Source organism: Apium graveolens, chromosome 4 (assembly GCF_009905375.1).
Source record: "Apium graveolens cultivar Ventura chromosome 4, ASM990537v1, whole genome shotgun sequence".
NCBI lineage: Eukaryota > Viridiplantae > Streptophyta > Magnoliopsida > Apiales > Apiaceae > Apium > Apium graveolens.
The window spans coordinates 5,433,021-5,451,708 of NC_133650.1; the positions used below are offsets into that span (position 1 = coordinate 5,433,021).

The 18,688-nt window shown below is 34.3% G+C and overlaps 3 protein-coding genes across 5 annotated transcripts; 1 reads left to right on the forward strand and 2 right to left on the reverse strand.

The window, feature by feature from the left end:
* Positions 1 to 351: 351 nt before the first annotated feature.
* LOC141718224 (uncharacterized) lies at positions 352 to 1,499 on the reverse strand. Its single transcript, XM_074520604.1, has 3 exons — positions 1,235 to 1,499; positions 857 to 908; positions 352 to 712 (listed from the first exon to the last, which is right to left on the reverse strand). The coding sequence occupies exons 1-3, from the start codon at positions 1,497 to 1,499 to the stop codon at positions 352 to 354; spliced, it is 678 nt and encodes a 225-aa protein (XP_074376705.1).
* Positions 1,500 to 1,610: 111 nt separating this feature from the next.
* On the reverse strand, positions 1,611 to 9,551 carry LOC141717574 (15-cis-phytoene desaturase, chloroplastic/chromoplastic). 3 transcript variants are annotated; one of them, XM_074519712.1, is made up of 15 exons: positions 9,367 to 9,551; positions 9,009 to 9,252; positions 8,788 to 8,920; positions 8,309 to 8,397; positions 7,908 to 7,965; positions 7,015 to 7,170; positions 6,656 to 6,804; positions 6,291 to 6,410; positions 4,997 to 5,210; positions 4,808 to 4,910; positions 4,545 to 4,592; positions 4,061 to 4,106; positions 3,510 to 3,697; positions 3,080 to 3,242; positions 1,611 to 2,008 (listed from the first exon to the last, which is right to left on the reverse strand). In XM_074519712.1, exons 2-15 carry the CDS (start codon positions 9,192 to 9,194, stop codon positions 1,991 to 1,993), a joined length of 1,671 nt encoding a protein of 556 aa, XP_074375813.1. In that variant the 5' UTR covers positions 9,195 to 9,252; positions 9,367 to 9,551; the 3' UTR covers positions 1,611 to 1,990. The 3 variants fall into 3 exon arrangements, with proteins under 3 accessions (XP_074375813.1, XP_074375812.1, XP_074375811.1); XM_074519711.1 differs by having other exon boundaries at positions 1,611 to 2,034; positions 9,384 to 9,550; XM_074519710.1 differs by having other exon boundaries at positions 1,611 to 2,034; positions 9,367 to 9,550.
* Positions 9,552 to 11,838: 2,287 nt separating this feature from the next.
* On the forward strand, positions 11,839 to 18,341 carry LOC141717575 (protein STRUBBELIG-RECEPTOR FAMILY 6-like). The gene is made up of 16 exons (XM_074519713.1): positions 11,839 to 12,390; positions 13,474 to 13,606; positions 13,704 to 13,775; positions 13,863 to 13,928; positions 14,020 to 14,091; positions 14,170 to 14,241; positions 14,516 to 14,587; positions 14,665 to 14,730; positions 14,809 to 14,868; positions 14,959 to 15,251; positions 15,999 to 16,282; positions 16,412 to 16,683; positions 17,200 to 17,332; positions 17,497 to 17,633; positions 17,717 to 17,873; positions 17,993 to 18,341. Exons 1-16 carry the CDS (start codon positions 12,300 to 12,302, stop codon positions 18,131 to 18,133), a joined length of 2,121 nt encoding a protein of 706 aa, XP_074375814.1. The 5' UTR covers positions 11,839 to 12,299; the 3' UTR covers positions 18,134 to 18,341.
* The last annotated feature ends 347 nt before the right edge of the window (positions 18,342 to 18,688 follow it).

Sequence of the window (18,688 nt, forward strand, 5' to 3'; positions counted from 1 at the left end):
AGATGAGTGAGAAAGGCAGATTGATGAGGGATCCATTATGGCAATGGACACTGGAAAAATGCCATAAGATCAAGCTAAATATTATGATGCCCTCAAAGCTAAAATCATGAAAAAATTGTAATAATTTCATTTATGTATTTGACTTTATAAAATGTGGCTCTTATGTATTTGTTGGAATAATATAGCTCATTATTTCATAAATTACAAGTTTGATTTTATGTATAAGTTACACAATCCTACTTATTTATTATTATAGCTCATTATTTCATAAGTTACAAGTTTAATTTTGTGTATAAGTTACACAATCTTACTTATTCAGTAGATTGAATTCAATGTACGAGTAGATTGAATTCAATCCACCAGTAGATTAAATATTTTACTTATATCACCACCATGAATTTGCCAAAGATGCTCCACAAGATCATTTAGCAATTGAACACGAGCTTGTTTGTCTCGAATCTGCTGGTGCATTTGTATGAATTCCGGAAGGGTATTTCCATGACGCGGTATCCAAGTAACATTTGGTCCAACATTTGTATCAAAGTTTTCTTCCTCCGTATGTAATTCTCTTTCATCTTCAATGATCATATTATGTAATATTATGCAAGTTGTCATAATATATATCATTGTGCTCACATCCCAAAATCGTGATGGTCCACGAATCATTGCAAATCGAGATTGCAAAACTCCAAAAGCCATCTCAACATCTTTTCTAACAGATTCATGTGCATTTACAAAATACTTCCTTTTGTTACCTAGAGGTTTTGAAATTATTTTGACAAAAGTTGGTCAAGAAGGATATATACCATCAGCAAGATAATTTCCCATGTTATATTCATAACCGTTGATGGTATACCTCACTTCAGGTCCACGACCTTCAGCCAATTCTTGAAACATATGAGAGCTATCTAATACATTAATATCATTTAATGATCCCGGTAACCCAAAGATTGAGTGCCAAATCCACAAGTCTCTCGAAGCTATTGCTTCTAATATAATAGTTGGTTCATGAACATGACCAGTATACATACCTTGCCAACCAGTTGGACAATTCTTTCACTTCCAGTGCATACAGTCAATACTATCCAACATTTCAGGAAAACCTCGTTGTTCGTTTTCTGCTAACAATCTAGCCACGCCTTCATAAGTTGGTCGTCTTAAATATATTCAACTCTGAAGACTTCAACTATTGCTTTCACAAATCTTTTTAGACTCTCTATTGTTGTGCTCTCACCAATTCGAACGTAATCATCAACAGCATCGGCTGCCGTTCCATATGCAAGCATCCTAAGTGCAGCTGTCACTTTCTGAAGTGTTGATAGTCCACGCATTCCCACAGCATCAATTCGTTGGGTAAAATAATTGTCGTGAGTTGTAACCGCTTCTTCAATTCGTAAAAATAACGATATGCGCATTTGAAATCTTCGACAAAATTGTGTATCTGTATATACAATAGCTACAATTCCTTTTACTAGTAGCTGTCTGCCTATGTCACGCATACTGATATTTTGCACTTGTTCTTACTCTATGACATAGGTGCCACCATTGCCATGACAGTGATCATTTACGATAATAGATACTATTATATCTCTTCAATTAAATAGACTACATGAGGAAACCTCAGTCAACTTCATTGCAGCAACATTAACATCACATTAATCAATGTAATTGTAAACTTTCAACGATAATAGTTTCTGTGCTTAATGCTACTATATTACAAAACTATAAGTAGCAGGGGAAGAGATTCATTTACAACAGGACTACATTTCTGTGTTTTGCTAGGCACTTTTCTAGCAAAACGTTTTAATAAGATGACACATAAACAAATATACTTCTTCCTTTAAACCGTGCTGAATTTTTTTCTTCCCATTACTGATTCAATTTAAATCTTGGTGAGAATTGATGATTTTTTTTAGACTTGTTCAACCTTTTACTGATTGCCCAGTATACTTGCATCACTTTTTATTGCTATAATTAGACAACGCTTGCCTCAGCCAGCACATGCTTCCTGCGAGAAAGCAGCGACTCATGATCCTGCATAATTTAATACATAAGACGTAAATAGAGGACAAAGGTGAACGGGCTATAATTTCATTTTATTATACTTTCGAGTTTAAATTCTCTCCACAATGTATATTAGGGATTATTAATCCATTAATCACTAAACTATTCAGACTTTCTGGTTCATGTCCCTGAACAATAAACCCAGTCGTTCATCTCCTTATTTAAAAAAAATCTGATTGAGGTCCTTCCGGTAGTCAACATATTTTCACTGACGTTGGCATGTGAGTGACAGCTGAGTAAGATATAATTTAATACGTGAATATTACTTGTATGTTCATAGAAACAAGATAACTGATTTAGTAGTCACACAATTATAAGGGGTTTTGGTTCAAGTCCCTTAAGAAACCTAAAACAGATTTTTAAGTTGGAAAATCATGAATTTTTGCCAGAATCCACCATTAAAATTAAAACATATTTGAATTTAGTGGTCAAACTAATAAGTTCCTAGAACCATGTGATAGCAATTTTTCTATTTTAATACTTCCTGATGGTGGTGGGACAATTAAATTCGTGTAATCAAAGTGGAAATAAGAAAGTACTTCCTGAGATTGTCTGTAGTTTCGAGGTAGGTGACTGTGAGAGATCGGATTATGGGGGCGTGGTTTGTGCATAAGAGGAGGGTTAGACTGTTAAGTTTTGCGGTTAGAGTTTTAGGGAAGAGGATGGTTTGTCAAGGAGAGGTTGAAAAGTCATAAAAATGATCAAAGAGTAGGTGATAATGGAATTAAAAAAACTCTATTTTGATTCTAATGGCGGACTCCGCTGAATTTCAGACAAAAATTCTTTACTGATTCTAAGATACAACTTGAGATATATTAACTCCGTTAAATTTTTGACGAACAGGACTTCAACCAGAAATTTTAAAATATTGGTGCAAATTACTAGGTTTTTTGTTGAGAGCCTTGAACTAAAAGATCAGAATATTTAGTGAAAAATGAAATAAACTATGACCGACAAAGTGATGTAAATGTGGAATACATCTGTCAATAGTAATAACTAATAACCATAATTTTACCTGCAATATTGCTTGAGCACAAAGCTTTCCCGAGAGGACAGCACCCTCCATTGAAGCCAGATACCTCTGTTTTGTGTAATCACCAGCTAAATAAAAACCTTCTATGGGAGATTTTTGCAAAGGGCGGCAGGGTTCACAGTCTGGTATAGTTTTATAAACAGACCTGAATCATAGGAAATGTAAATGGTAATGCAACAAATGATAGAAGCGGATTTATTCTTTAAAGGTTCATAATTATATATTAATCATCGGATCTGATATGCAAATCAGTACAACTGAAGGAGATTTAACATACCACACCAGGTTATACCTCATACTCGGCGCATAATGCATACTAATTAATTTATATCTAACTTAAGTTTGGTGTATACCAATATATTTTTGCAATCGACAATATAGCACTATGATAGTAAGAAATTGCACTGCTGACCTTGGTGTTTTAACAACATGGTACTTCAGTATTTTTGCTTTGCTCTGATCAGCAGCAATCTCATCAGGAAATAGTCTGGCCAGTTCATTCATCGTTGCATCAATAATGTCAGAGTCACTGCGTGAAATCCATTCTTCTGCAGGTGCAAAAACCAACTCCAGCATGGACTTATTTGGGTCGTAATATTCCTGTACAAAACAATACAATACTTTTTAAGGCACATCCTTTAGCTGACTGTATTTTGTTAAGAATTGGACTGTTTTCGTTTTTAAATTTGTTCAACTCACTCTCTTTCAAAACCGATTTATTAATCTAGATAATATAATCCTTAAATTCAAGTTATGTGGATTTATTTATGTTCTTTACTTTTAGCATGCCAGAGGGAATGATTAGTTCTGTACTATCAGCAGCGGGAAAGTGAACAGGATTTGAGCCTACACCAGAGAATCTTAAAGTAAATTGTTCATTTGAGAAAAACACAATATGGTAAGTAGTACCAATTTCTACAGATATGAAGCAGGAAATTTTAGAGAGAAATAATGTTAAATTACCTTACAAGTTACGGACATATCAGCATATACGCTGAGAAGTGAGCTTCTGCAGAAAATCAGAGAACAGATGAATATGGAAGCTGGGTATAGAATAAGGACCAAAATTACCATGACACAAATGTAATGAAGGCGGACCCTTGGTCCTGTAGTATTAAAAGTCGCAACGTCTGCTACTTCATATTCTTAGAAACTAATAGAACTCTGGCAAATGTCATGCAAGAGGCTTCTTTCACCTTCTTACAACCCCCCTCCCCACCCCCAAAAAATAAGAAAAAGACAAGTGCAAAAGCATCTCATGCGTGCATTTACAAATAATGAAGCAAAACAAAGACTATAAGTAACAATACTACGGAAACAACCATCACACGTGTTCAATTTAATTCTTCATTAGAATATTTGAGAAATGGCAAAAAAGTTTGAGCTTTTAAGACATGTGCTTCACAAGATGATATAAAAAATAATATGTTTATTTAATAAAGGGCACCTGCTGAAAAGTAGATGATCATATGTGTTCTTCAATTTCCTGTCGAACCTGAAAGTGATATTAATTCATGTCAACAAGACATCGAGAGTATAGCAAATTTAGTTTGTTGACTACAGATTATCAGTAAGCAATCAATTTTACAATTTAACTGGAGACTGTAGAAATGCACAGAAAGAATAATTATGAACAGCACCAATGATGAAAAGATGCAGTCAACGGAAAATTCATTATAATGAAAATCTCAAAAAATTGTGATAACTAACCATATGTGAACATTGATTACTGGAACTCCAACTAATTTATCCAACTTCTTGAAGTATGGAATCTCTCTCCACTCTTCAGGCACGAGTAGCTTTAGAATATCAACTAATTTAAAAAAAAGAATCAACGAAATTAGAAAATTAGAAAATATGAACTTATCTATATATGAAAGTGAATAAATAGGAAATCACCTGGAGCAGCAATAACATATGCATCTGCTTCGATAACCTTCCCATTGGTTAGTAATAGACTCTTAACAGTATGATCTTTATTCAAAGAGATCTTCTGTACTCGTGAATTGAGATGAACTTCACCACCCAGTGACTGTATGTGATCAACTATAGGCATGCAAAGTCTTTCTGGAGGACTTCCATCCAAGAAAGCCATCTTTGAACCATGCTTCTCCTGTCATGTTTCGAGCATATTTATTTAACCATTCAATGCAAAAGCAACATCTTGCGTATTCCTCAATTTTAACACCAAAAATCCTAAGGCCTTCTCCGACCGTTACTCTACTTTAAAACAACTCTATCTTTAAATTTTCACCTTTTTCACTTCAAATCACTATTTCTTCTCCAACCATTCCTTCAAATTTTACTTCAAACACATTTTATATACATATAAAACTATAAACATACACACGTGTAACACTAACTATGGCATGTTATTATACAGGAAGTGGAATGGACCATGTGTCAGCCGGTGATGCTTTGCTTTATATGTACAGTGCGTCTTCAAATATAGAGCTGTACAGTATATTACTTCAAAAATGAAGATGATATTGACCATCATTGGAGATACATTTTAGAGACTTTAACTTCAAACATGAAGTAATATAAAGGTCAGGGGGCTTTTAAAGCAGCCATTGGAGATGCCCTTAATACACTTTCCACAACTATTTTAAGCGCATTCTAGTCAGATAAATGATATATCTTTAAGTTATAATCTCTTAGATCTCAGTTACTAGTGAAAATGAATTTTCTAAGGGTTTATTTCATTGTAATGAGTATTGTGAATACGACATTACACACATAGATGAAGAGTGTAAAGCGACTAGTACCAACATAAAGATTATTTCTTTATAAGAGAAACAACATGCATAGTAAACAGTATCCATAAAGTCAATCAGGAAAGTACTAAGTCTATTCCGTTAAGAATTACTATAAATTTCCTCCTATTAATAAGGAAAAAAGTTTTCCTATATGTCAATAGAAAAGTGGAGACACTGGTTAAACAGCTTCATTGACTATTCTACCACAAAAATAAGAATAAAAGGGTACAAGGGCCCGCCAACCTCTTTTAATTAAAAAGATGTGGGCGGGGGATAGTAAAAAGTATACCCATTTATCTATGTATGAAATTGGACATATATAGAGATGTAGATATATTTGGAACCTCAAGGGACTCCCAGATTCATGTAATTTGCCAAGTCCCTGAAGTAGCACAGGTTTAATAATTCCTATCAAATAAAGATAGTGGTTGTACCTGAAGAAATCGGTTCAAAGCAATCAATACACATTGCATAGAAAGTTCATCTGGATTAATAAAGTTTAGCGACTTTGACATGGCAACAAAAACCTCAGTTGTAACCCTATCAGGTATGCCCTGAAAAATGATAGAGAAATGATGAGTTTAAGATGAGTCTAAACAACTTTATGTACAAAACAGAAAAAAATATGAGTCTACTTGGACAACTTTTTTGTGTACATATGATGCAAGCCAAATCTAAGAAATAGCTCATTATCTGCTGTAATTGGAGGAAGTGGAACAAATTATACAAGACTCATTAACTGCTGCATGATCTACTTGTTGTGATGGTCAGCTAGAATACATGACTAAAGAATTCATACTCGCTTTCTCATCCAATCTTGGACACTTAAACCATCTTGCGCCTCCACATAGGCTTGCCCACCAATTATTGCTGGCAAGAGGCCCAATGCAAACTTGATCTTCTCAGGCCATGTTAGCATTTCATTATTCCTTAAGATAGCCCATATTCCTGTGCAGTAATGTTAAGATGTTAAATAGGCTGAGAAAACCAAGTTACACCGGACAAGTAACAAGGGTAACATAAATTTGAATTTTTTTTAGGAAACTGTATACTTTGGTAGCACAATCTCGTACTGAAAATCGATCATTGATAGGAGACAGGAAACATCAAACATCTAAATATCTAATCATGATAAATAAATAATAACAGTAAACTTGCCATTTAGTGGTGCAGGTAGAACTTCCGGAAAATCAAATCGACTAAATTCCCCAGGCTTGTTAGGCATAGCGAATATCATAGAATGCTCCTTCCATTGCAATCGGTTGTCAATTCCTAGTTCCCCAAACAGGTTCTGAACATTTGGGTAAGCCCCAACTTGGATAAAGAAAAAGAACCATCAAACTTTGTGAAACATCAGTACTCTAACTTTGTTACGACTCATGCTTTACATAAATAGTCATGCATTATGGTGGGATCTTGATTCTTGACCAACATAATTATTAATTCAATACTGTACGTTCCTGTTCCTTTTCTGAACAAAGCTGTCTTATAACTTCAATACCTAGCCATCCTTTGCTTTAATAGTCCATTACGCAAAAAGTTTCATTTGCAATGAAAATAACAAACGATGGAATTTTATTTGGAAAAAAGAAGATAAGAACCTCAAGTTTGACATCACAAACTCTTCGATCACTGATTGGAAGCTAAAGAACTCCTATTCTGAGAGGTAATTTGTGTACAATCAATGTATCATGTTTATGGGGGAAAAAAATGAAAAACGGGCTCTTTGTTTGTCATACAGAAGTACTTTTATATAGCAGAAAACCTGCCAAAACACTAATTTGAAGAATTCAAAGGAAGTACTATTTATATAGCATAAAACCTGCCAAGACAATTTTTTTGAAGAATTCAATCAAATTTACACAAGGTTAATAGAAATATACTGGAAACCGAAGTAATATGTGCATGAAAATATAAAGAAACATTGTGATCAAAGACTGTCACTTGCATTAAGAGTACGTCAACTATATATTACTATTAAAGCGACAGAAATGAACAATAACCATATTTAAAAATCATTAAAGTTAATTATTTAAGTCTCTAAAACTCACAGAAAATGTGCAATCCAGTCTCGTACCAGTCTCCATCATCATCTTTCCATGCAGCCACCTTATGAAGTAAAACATTCTTCATGAGAAAATGAAAACTGAATATACAGAGATATAAGCAGAAGCAGAATTATCAATCAAGGTGTTCACAGAAATTCATAGGGTGCTCTTTTGTCTTATTAACTCAAGTCAATTAATGCAGGAAGCAAATTAATCAAATGAATTTTAATAAGACATGATCCTTAAACGAGATCATCAAGTTAAAATACACCTAAAAGCAAACTATTCTCGTTAGGGAAAAGATATTTCCACAAATTCAGTAAAGGCAGGGTTGTTGTTATTCCATATGCAGTGGAAACATCGGGATAGTTTAGCAAGTGAAAGGAGGGAAGTTATGATCCAACCTTTCCACCAAGAACATCTCTTGCTTCCAACAATATGGGCTTGTGACCAGCATCTGCCAAATATTTTGCAGTAGATAATCCAGCCAAACCTGAAAGGAGGTTGCATTCAAGAGCACGACTTACACCACAAGCTCGTCCAAAATGCAAGCACGACATGTTATTATGTATATGCACATTTAATAGAATATAATATATCTCCACATTCCTTTATTAGCTAATCAAAATTTGTGTACTTAAGCTGGTGAATAACTCATCATGAACTTGTGTTGGACCTAAGTATAGTGACCATAGTTGCGAAGTACATGTAAGGACATATTGGATATATCGTATATGGTATATTTTCCAAGTTTGAAATCGTTTAGGGCGCTAGTAGTATGCTTGTTTGGTACATTCCTTGTTAAATAGAGAATTATATAGTACTAAAGAGGAGCAAGTGGAGCATGGGATAAATATATAAGAAAAAAGAAAGACGGACTAACCTGCACCAGCAATTACGACATTTAATGGCTTAGACGGACGAGAAGCAGTGGAAAAAAAAGACGATAGGTAAGCAGCTTCTAAAAAAGGAAGAGTGTTGTCGATATCCGGCCTGGGATAGTCGACGCAAGACACCTGTATGAGCAACATTCAAGGTTAAATGAGGAAGGGGGGAGAAATACAAAAACAAAAAAGAGTACAATTGGGAAATAAGAAAATTGACCTTAAGCAGGCGAGTGCGCGTAAATTTGGAAAGAGAAGAAGTGTTGAATTTAAGGGAGGTGGAGAGAGTAGCAGCAGAAAATGAAAGGGGGGAAGATTGAAATTTGAGAAGATTGAAATTATTATTATTAAAATTATTATTAATTTGTGTAATGATAGAAGAAACATGTCCAAATTGAGACATCATAATACAACAACAACAACAACTAGAAGAATAGGGATGATGATGATGCTGCTGCGATTGCCTGCATAAACAAACAAATTAAGTGAAGCTGAAGCTGAGCTATACAAACATGAATGCAAAGTACATGTAATTAATACATGATGATGAGATAAAAGCATGTACATAATTCTCAAACCTGAATTAGTGAATTACAATTGTTGAAGCAAAGCTAGCAAAATTGAGTGGGGTTATTGTTTTGTGGGCAGGACTGCAACTTAAGGTGTTATATTAATAAAAATAATAATAAATTATTAAATAGGCAATGGGGGAAGAAGAAGAAGGGAGAGAGAGGTTGGCAAAATTTTGGCCTCACTCTAAGCTAGGACTGCTATTTCCAGTTATTGGAATATTCTATCTATCCACTCCCCCTCGGCCCTCCGATATTGTAATTTGGGTTGGGCTTCCCTTCCATCATCAACACACCAACTCTGCTTCCGGCCCACTTCTTCATCCACACCCCACATACCAACTTACAAACTGGGCCCTGGCCCCCTTGGCCTGGTGGTGGGTTAAAGTATTTCAGTTTCGAGTCCGAGTATTTGTGGTAAATTTGTGAATATGGAGTCTATTCTCGTATTTGTAATTTGTATTTGTTTTTATATTTTTGCTGAATTCTGCAATGTGACAGCTTGGGATAATTAATTTATACTTGAATTATAGGTTATTTCTTGTTAAGATTCTTCAAAAAAAAATCAATATTCGCGCACTTTAAATTTCATAATATATGATTAACATCCCTTTATTAAAAGTTAATTAGAATTTTTCAAATTCTTGAATTCGGGGAATTTCTACTCTTTGATATAATGATTAAATTGAGAATATATGAAATTTCGGAGGTAAAATCGAAAAAATCTATATTTAGATTTTGATGGCGTAGAATATCTAAAATGGGACCGGAAATCATGATCATTCTTAATAATTAAAATTTACGTGAAACTCTTTGGTATGATCTGTTGAAACTTTCGACATTCTCAATTTTATTGATCCAGCAATAAATTAAAAACTCTCAAATTCAAGAAGTTAAAAATCTTAATTAACAAGTCAAAATGTAACGAAATGATTCAAATAAGATTTTTAAAATATGTAGGAATCACGATATTTTAAAATTTAAGTTTAGAATCTAGACAATAAAAGACATATACTTGAATACTTTTGAATTGTTTTTTCATATTAACTAGTACACATCGCAGCATTTTGCTCCCCAGTTGTTTTTAATTTCAGTAATCTGTTTTTTTTTCGGTAATTAAAAGGGCCCATCACAATACTATATTGAACTCGAGTTTAATATGAACGGAAGATTGGAACCAAATGAGCTGTATACTCGAAATAGACCGATTCATTTCTTAATGAAACCTTGACTTACCTAATTACAATGCAGCCAATGATATACACACACATAATAGATATGATATTTTATGTTACAATTCTATATTGTTAACAAATGATGGCAGTAATTTGGTCTATTCTCCTAACCACCGATTATCTGTGTGTGCGTGGAGTGTATGTATCGTTTCCTCTTATTCTGCTAGGGGTGAGTTCTATGGAGTCCACCTTTTTATCGGAGTCCTCGGAGTCCATCTACGTTCTGCAAATAAAATATATTGTAAAACGTGTTATTTTGCAAAACATGTTACACAAATAGCATAACTTTAACAAAATCATGCAAATCTCATATATTTACGGTACAATATGTATGTTCTGCAATATGTTCTGCAACATGAACATTTATGTTCTGCAAACTAAACATGTTTTGTAGAATATATATTTTTGCAATGTTCTGCTTGTAAAATGTATGCAATCTACAAGATTTTTGATAGAATAGTGATGTTTGTCGAAAAATAATATGTTTTGCAATATTTTAAGCTATATTTTACTTGCAGAACATATATGGACTCCGAGGACTCCAATTAAAGGTGGACTCCATAGAACTTTACTCTATTCTGCTAATATATAGGAGTAGTGAATACATAATTTCTGCAACGACGCCGTTTATGGATATTTTATATTCTTTTTGGTTGATAGGTAAAAAATTCATATACGGGTTGTAATGTTCTCGTTTGGGAAATCTGAAAATAAATAACTTACGATTTAAAATTAACTAAGTAAATTATTAGTGATAAGTAAAGAGTACTTATAAGTTAAATAAGTGTTTGGATAATTTTACTTATAAGTTGGAATTTTTTTTCTCTTAAATGAACTAAAATATATAATTATTAAATATAATTATCTAAATTCTTGAATTTTAACTTAGATTAACATTTAAAATATAAATTATAAAATTGAGGTTAATAAATCAACGAAAAATCAAAATAAATTAAAAAAAAAATACGTAATTAGTAACATTCAACTTATCAATTTATGGGTCGACAAACACTTGTCGATAAACTCTTACTTACACTTATAAATGGATTGCCAAACACGCCTGACATCTATACATGTAATATATCTATCTCTAATTTGTAGTAAATTCACATAGGGATGATCCCAAATCTTTTAGCCACCTCAGCCTGGTCTGTGTGTGACTGGTGACTAAAGTAAAAAAAATCTATTCACACTCAGCCTGTAAAAAAAGAAGTTAAAATCCGATCCCTTTAATCCAAATCTCTTCAATCCAATCATCGTCCTGTAAATCACCTAATCATCTCCACTGATTACTCTTCAACTTTCCCTCATCTCACAAGAGGCAACTCTCTCTCACGCGCATCTCATCTCATTATACTATAACTTTCAACATCCCACAGCCAGCTAGCTGTGGCCTGTGCTGTGTAGTGCTACAAAACCGTGTTCTTATTTCTTTTTTTATACTTATATTAATAATTTGTGTCTGTCTAACACAATAATTTTATGTGGCTTTGGATTCTTGTTTATCAGATCGTGCCTCCCAACTTTTCTTACATTTCCTCAAAATGTGTACCCACAAGCATTACTTCAATTTGTACTAGTACTAGTTGTTTATTCAAATCTATTTTCTTAACTTAATTCTAATTAATTATTATTAGTATTCATTACAAAACATAGACTTAGGTGAGGTTAGAGTTGTGTTTCATTTTACTTTGGTTCTTGCTTGAGATGAAGACATTGCTATTGCTGCTGCTGCTTACCATTTTTAATCTGCTTTTGGGTTCAAGTTTTATCAAAGCTGATACAGATCCGCAAGATGGTTTGTTCCCTTTTCATTGTTTTCACATGTACATTGTTCTTCTATTTGTTTGATGCAAGAACCACCAAGAATCAAGCAAATATTGTGTCTTTCCTGCTAATTATTATAGTTATTTTGATTATCTTCTCGTAAGTTGGTTTTATATGTGTGGAGATCTTGAATTCATAGCCTCACCTCACTTTAGATATATATATAAATTTAATGAAACAATCTTTTTACAGAGATTGTGGTTTATGTTTTTTTTCCTTTACATGCTTTTTCTAAACCCTTTGCTGCTATGGATAAGTTTTAAGGCCTGCCCATTTGTTGATAGAGTTTGCTGTTGTAAATGTTATTGTTCATAAGTTTCTGTCCTGTACTGTCTAACTACAAAGAACAAGTTATTCAAGTGATATTCTCTGGCTGTAGAGATTTTCCGGTGAATAAACTACATTTTTATAGAATAATGGCCAATGATAAAGGATGGGTTAAAGCCATTGTACATGTTATTTCAAGCTGTTAGTTTTGTTGGAGGCACTTTGGGCATGCCTTTTTACTTCTCCCCATTTCTTTTTGTCATCAAAGAAATCTCCTTTTTAGTAAGTTTATATACCTTCAGAGATTTTGGTTAATGCACAACACCAATTTAATTACAATTCTTCTTCTCCTTATGGCATGAATCTTCAATTCGACAAAGGTGTATGGTGTATGACATTTCCCGTAAAATGCCATCTTCATATCTTTATTCATAATTATGTGATATTATCGTATTTCAACTACATTCAGCACAAGTACTCCACTTTTATTTGGATTTTGGTAAGAAAGATTTCTTTCAGCCTAATTGCCATTTGAAAATCACATAAAGGGCAGTTGTGTACCGATGCGAAATGTGTCTTGAGCTTGTATCAGATACTAATCTTGACGGTCTCTAGAGAGTTATGTAATTATGTTGCATACCTTATATTTCATTTACTATCTAATGTGATAATTTGCAGTAATTCCAATATATATAGATAACTCTATGCATTTATACTTTGTATGAGCTTTTGTGAGAAGAATATGTTTGAACTGAGTATTCTCTTACTGTGATGTTTTGGTATACAGTTTCTGCTCTGAGGGTCTTGTATACCAGTCTGAATTCACCACAGCAGCTCACAAAGTGGACAGCAAATGGCGGTGATCCCTGTAGAGACTCATGGAAAGGCATCTCCTGCTCAGGCTCAAAAGTCACAGAAATGTGAGCTATCTTATGCTCTCAGTTCATTAGCATCCTGTCTTGGGATCATATTAACTAATATCTTTCTTCTTTTTTTTAAAAAAAAAATTTAAAACAGAAAATTATCAGGTCTTGGGCTCACTGGATCAATGGGTTACGAGCTCACAAATATGAAATCATTAACCACCTTGTAATAGCGTAACCCCACCTATTTGTTAATACCTATTCAATTATGGTCTGTCTAGTTACACTGATGGGTGATATGATTATATTGCAGTGACTTGAGCAATAATAATCTTGGGAACCAGATACCTTATAACCTTCCACCAAATTTGCAACGACTGTAAGATTTCCCCTTTTTTTTCTCTTAACCAAAATATTATATTTTATAGATAAAGGTTATCATATTTTTTCCACGTCTTTATTAATTGCAGAAATCTTGCTGGATGTGGTTTCGGTGGAAGTGTCCCTTATTCCATATCAGGAATGACTAAGATTGAGTACATGTTAGTTTTCTCTTTAATCTTGTCCGGTTCTGTTTAAAAGCCAAAACTAATGATTTTTTTTCTAATTTACCTGTGTAGAAATCTTAGTCGCAATCAACTACAGGGCCAGCTGAGTGACATGTTTGGATCACTTTCATCTCTCTCTACTTTGTGAGATTACCCCGTCCATTTTCATACAAGATCATATCTCTTTAGTTATTTGTTTGACTCTTTTAGCGGGATTACTTTTGAAATTTTATTTTTTATCTTTTTTTATTTTTTCTCGGGTACCTTTTTGTCAAAAGTGCAGTATACTGGCTAACTTTCACTTGTGTAATTTGCTTTGGGTTACTCTACATTGCAATCACTATTCAATTTTTTTACTTTGTCGGGAGTTGAGTCCTTGCTTTGCTTGGTTTGACATATGTTATTGCTCTTGCACCAGGGATCTCTCTTTTAATTCCTTGACCGGTGATCTTCCTGAAAGTTTCAGCGCCCTTTCAAGCATGGCCAATATGTAAGTGTTAAGGTCATTTCACAGTTTTGGTTATATTTATAAGATCCTTTTTGGCTTCAATGTTAATTGTTGTGCAGGTATTTGCAAAACAACCAGTTCACAGGCACTATAAATGTCCTTGCTAATCTCCCCCTGCATAATTTGTGAGTAATACAAGTCTATTACTCTTAGTAAGGGCTATCAACTTAATATTAATAACTCTATTCTATCTACAATCTCAGGAATGTGGGAAATAACCGTTTCAGCGGTTGGATTCCTGATCGACTAAAAAGCATTATTCAGTAAGGATTTGTCACATTAATTTCCCGATTATATTATAAGCCAAGTAGAGAATTTTATATTTAAGCATTATATGCATGATATTGTAACAGGAGAGAGGGTAACTCTTGGAGTTCGGGTCCTGCACCACCTCCTCCACCTGGCACTCCTCCAGTCAACAGTGGCAACCGAAATAGAAAACCAAGTGATAATAACTCATCAGATGGTGGAAGCAAGAAATCAGGTATAGGCGGTGCTGGTGTGGCAGGAATTGTCATATCCATTTTAGTTGTTGGAGCCGTGATTGCATTCTTTATAGTGAAGAGAAGGTCCAAAAAGTCATCTGCAGATATAGAGAAAGCTGATAGTCAGCCTTTCACTTCTTACGCTTCACAAGAAGTCCAAGGTACCAATCTTCTCCATTCAATAGAAAAAATTTATAACTTTTTATCTCAACAAATCTCATCACCCTTCTCAGAAGCTCTCCCCCGAGTATCATAAACCTGCCAATAACACTCTTAAGATTTATGACATTAATAAGAGTAAACAGTTCCTTATATAATCTATATTGTAGTCATATTAAGGTGTTACATTATGGCTATCTCATGTTTTGGCTACTGATACTTATGACATCTTAGCTACTGACAAGTTCATATGAACAAAAATGTCTCTTGAATTATATATCTAGAGCCGTTTGGCTGTTGGTTATGTACATGACCTACTCTTTGTTCCAAACTGTTGGCTCTTGCGTCGATGACTATTGCAAAATCTTGTGATTTTTGTGAAAACAGGTTTTCTTATAAGCTGTACTCACAAATTCAACTCTCTTTGGTAGTAACGAGTTATTGTAATGGAAACAGAAAGTTCTATTAACTTAGATAAAAAGAAACCCCGCTAATACATAGCCAAATATGATAATTTTAACCATTTTTTGATCTGCAGTTTATGATTCTGTATAGCAATTCTTTTTAGGTTTCCTTTAATCTGTCTTGTTGTGAGGGTACTTCACTACGTATTATAGTCAACAATGATTTTGTTGAGTTATTGTGGATAAATGTTTATTAAATATTATGTCACATTAGTTTGAACATGTAACTTTTCCGTGATGTTAGCGACTCAGTGGTACGTGTTAATGTGTGTTATGTTTTTGCAGAAACAAAGCCTACTCAGGCTTCCTCAATGCCAATTACAAAGACATTTGAAAATTCTGCTTCATTTAATCTGAGACCCCCACCAGTAGATCGTCATAAATCATTTGATGAAGATGATCTATCAGTGAGGCCTATTACCGCAAAGAAAGTAAACACGACTTCGATTAATGCCATATCATATTCAATAGCCGATCTGCAGATTGCAACAAATAGCTTTAACGTTGAGGATCTTATTGGCGAAGGTTCCACTGGACGTGTTTATCGGGCTCAATTTGATGATGGCAGGGTATACTCTGTTTCATGTTCTTAAAATATTATTGTTTTCCTCCTTGTGCCACCTTTGTTTTACTTTCTCAGTTAAGTTCTGTGTGTTATGTTACTACTCAACTTGTTTTAATATTTTTTGATATTTTAGGTTCTTGCTGTTAAGAAAATAAGTTCATCTGCTCTGCCAAGTCATTTGTCTGGAGAGTTTATAAATATGGTTTCAGACATATCCCAATTAAGGCATCCTAATGTGGCCGAACTGGTGGGATACTGTTCAGAGCATGGGCAGCATTTGCTAGTTTACGAGTTCTACAAAAACGGTTCTTTGCATGATTTCTTGCACGTCTCTGATGAATTTAGCAAGCCCTTGACGTGGAACACCCGTGTCAAGATTGCTTTGGGAACTGCACGTGCATTGGAGTAAGTTACACTGATAATGAATCATTTTGTTATACATGATATAATAAGCAAGCGATGTTTTATAAAAATGAAGTTTTTTGTTTTGCTATTGTCTATCTAATATAATTCTTGAGTAATTCGGCACATGTCTAGGATTGCTGTTATACCTATGCTAGAATAGGTGTTTGCATCTCTGTGTTATAGAGTTCTTAAGTTGTTGATTGCCATGTCTGTCTGGTTATAGTTTTGCATTCGTTTAAAGTCAATAGTCTTTAAGGTTCTTGGTGATTTTATGTCTAAGCCAAGCAAATAGTGACTTTAAACCAATGCAAGTTCTGATTGAAGATTTAACAGTACCTAAGCACCTCTTAAAGTTTCCATTCCTCATTTTATTTCACAGAGATGTTTGCTGGTTGTAAACAGGGTTTATCATATTTCTCTTAATGAATGATCATTAAGATATTTGCCTTGTCAATTTGTATTCAATTTTAATGCATGGAACCCAAGTCAATAATCTTGCTCAATTATTGCTTTTAGGTATCTGCATGAAGTTTGCTCTCCTTCTGTTGTTCACAAGAACTTCAAATCAGCCAATATATTATTAGACACGGAGCTAAATCCTCATCTTTCAGATTGTGGGTTAGCGAGCCTTGTTTTAGATGCAGACCAGGTATACATAGAGCTCTTATCTTGCACCTTAATAAGACCCCCCCCCTCTTCAAATTTGAATCTACGGGACACCAAATGACCAAATATAATTGATAGATTATCATTAGTTGCAAAGAGTGCTTCGACCTGTATTCCTTTAGCCATAGTGTTTCACTATTTTTGCAGGCTTTGAACCACAATGCAGGTTCTGGATACAGTGCACCTGAGGTTGCAATGTCTGCCCAATACACTATAAAAAGCGATGTATACAGTTTTGGAGTGTCCATGTTGGAGCTTCTTAGCGGACGAAAACCATTTGACAGGTTTCTTTATGCTAAATATTCTTGTAAATGTTGACGAGTGTTTAAGTTGCTTGAATCTGATGCAACTTGTGATTTTGATGTAGCTCAAGGCCAAGGTCAGAGCAGTCTCTTGTTCGGTGGGCGACACCCCAGCTTCATGATATTGATGCTTTGGCTAAGATGGTTGATCCAGCACTAAATGGGCTCTACCCAGTTAAATCCCTATCCCGGTTTGCAGATGTAATTGCTCTGTGTGTCCAGGTAATGTGCTAAATCTGGACAAATTGGCCATTTATTTTCAGTACATTATAATTAGATAAGTGCTAGTTATTGTTTTTAGTTCCATTCTGAATAATTTGATCTCTAATGTGTCTGTATAGCCGGAGCCTGAATTTCGGCCACCTATGTCAGAAGTGGTCGAGGCATTGGTTCGACTGGTGCAACGTACAAACATGAGCAAGAGAACAGTGGGGAATGAACAAGGCTTATCTCCGAGGGCTGACAATGACCGTGAATTCTAGACGAGCAACAGGAAGATTTGTTTCTTCCTCTTATGTGTAAGATGAATGTGAAAAGTTGTGTATGGTTTTTGATTGCCATTCTTATTATCTTTTACAGAAGATGGCTTATTGCTGATACATTTATTTGCATGTCCTTGATTGTAATATGGCCTCCAGAGTACAGAACATACGCTAGATCTGTTTATACTAATAATTCTTTCTGCCCCAACTCTTTTGCCTTCATGATTCAATATCTAGTTCAACTCATTACAGGAGAGAAGAAAAATCTAATTTCATTAGGAACTCTAGTGTTCAACGTTTTAATCAATTCAACGATTGGATCGGGTGCTTTATTGCTTGGTTTATCTGTGTTTTGCCTGGTGTGAACAATCTATTTATCAGGTTGCAAAGTGTTCAAAAACTCTTGCTTTCTGATTTAGGGTGTGATTAACAGCAATAGCAGTTTTTCAGCGAAAAACTGTTTAAAAACTGTTTAGTAAAATTCAAAAGCTGTTTTTTGGAAAAATACTTTTGACCTAAAAGCTGTTAGAGAAAACAAGTCCTCCAGCTTTTTAG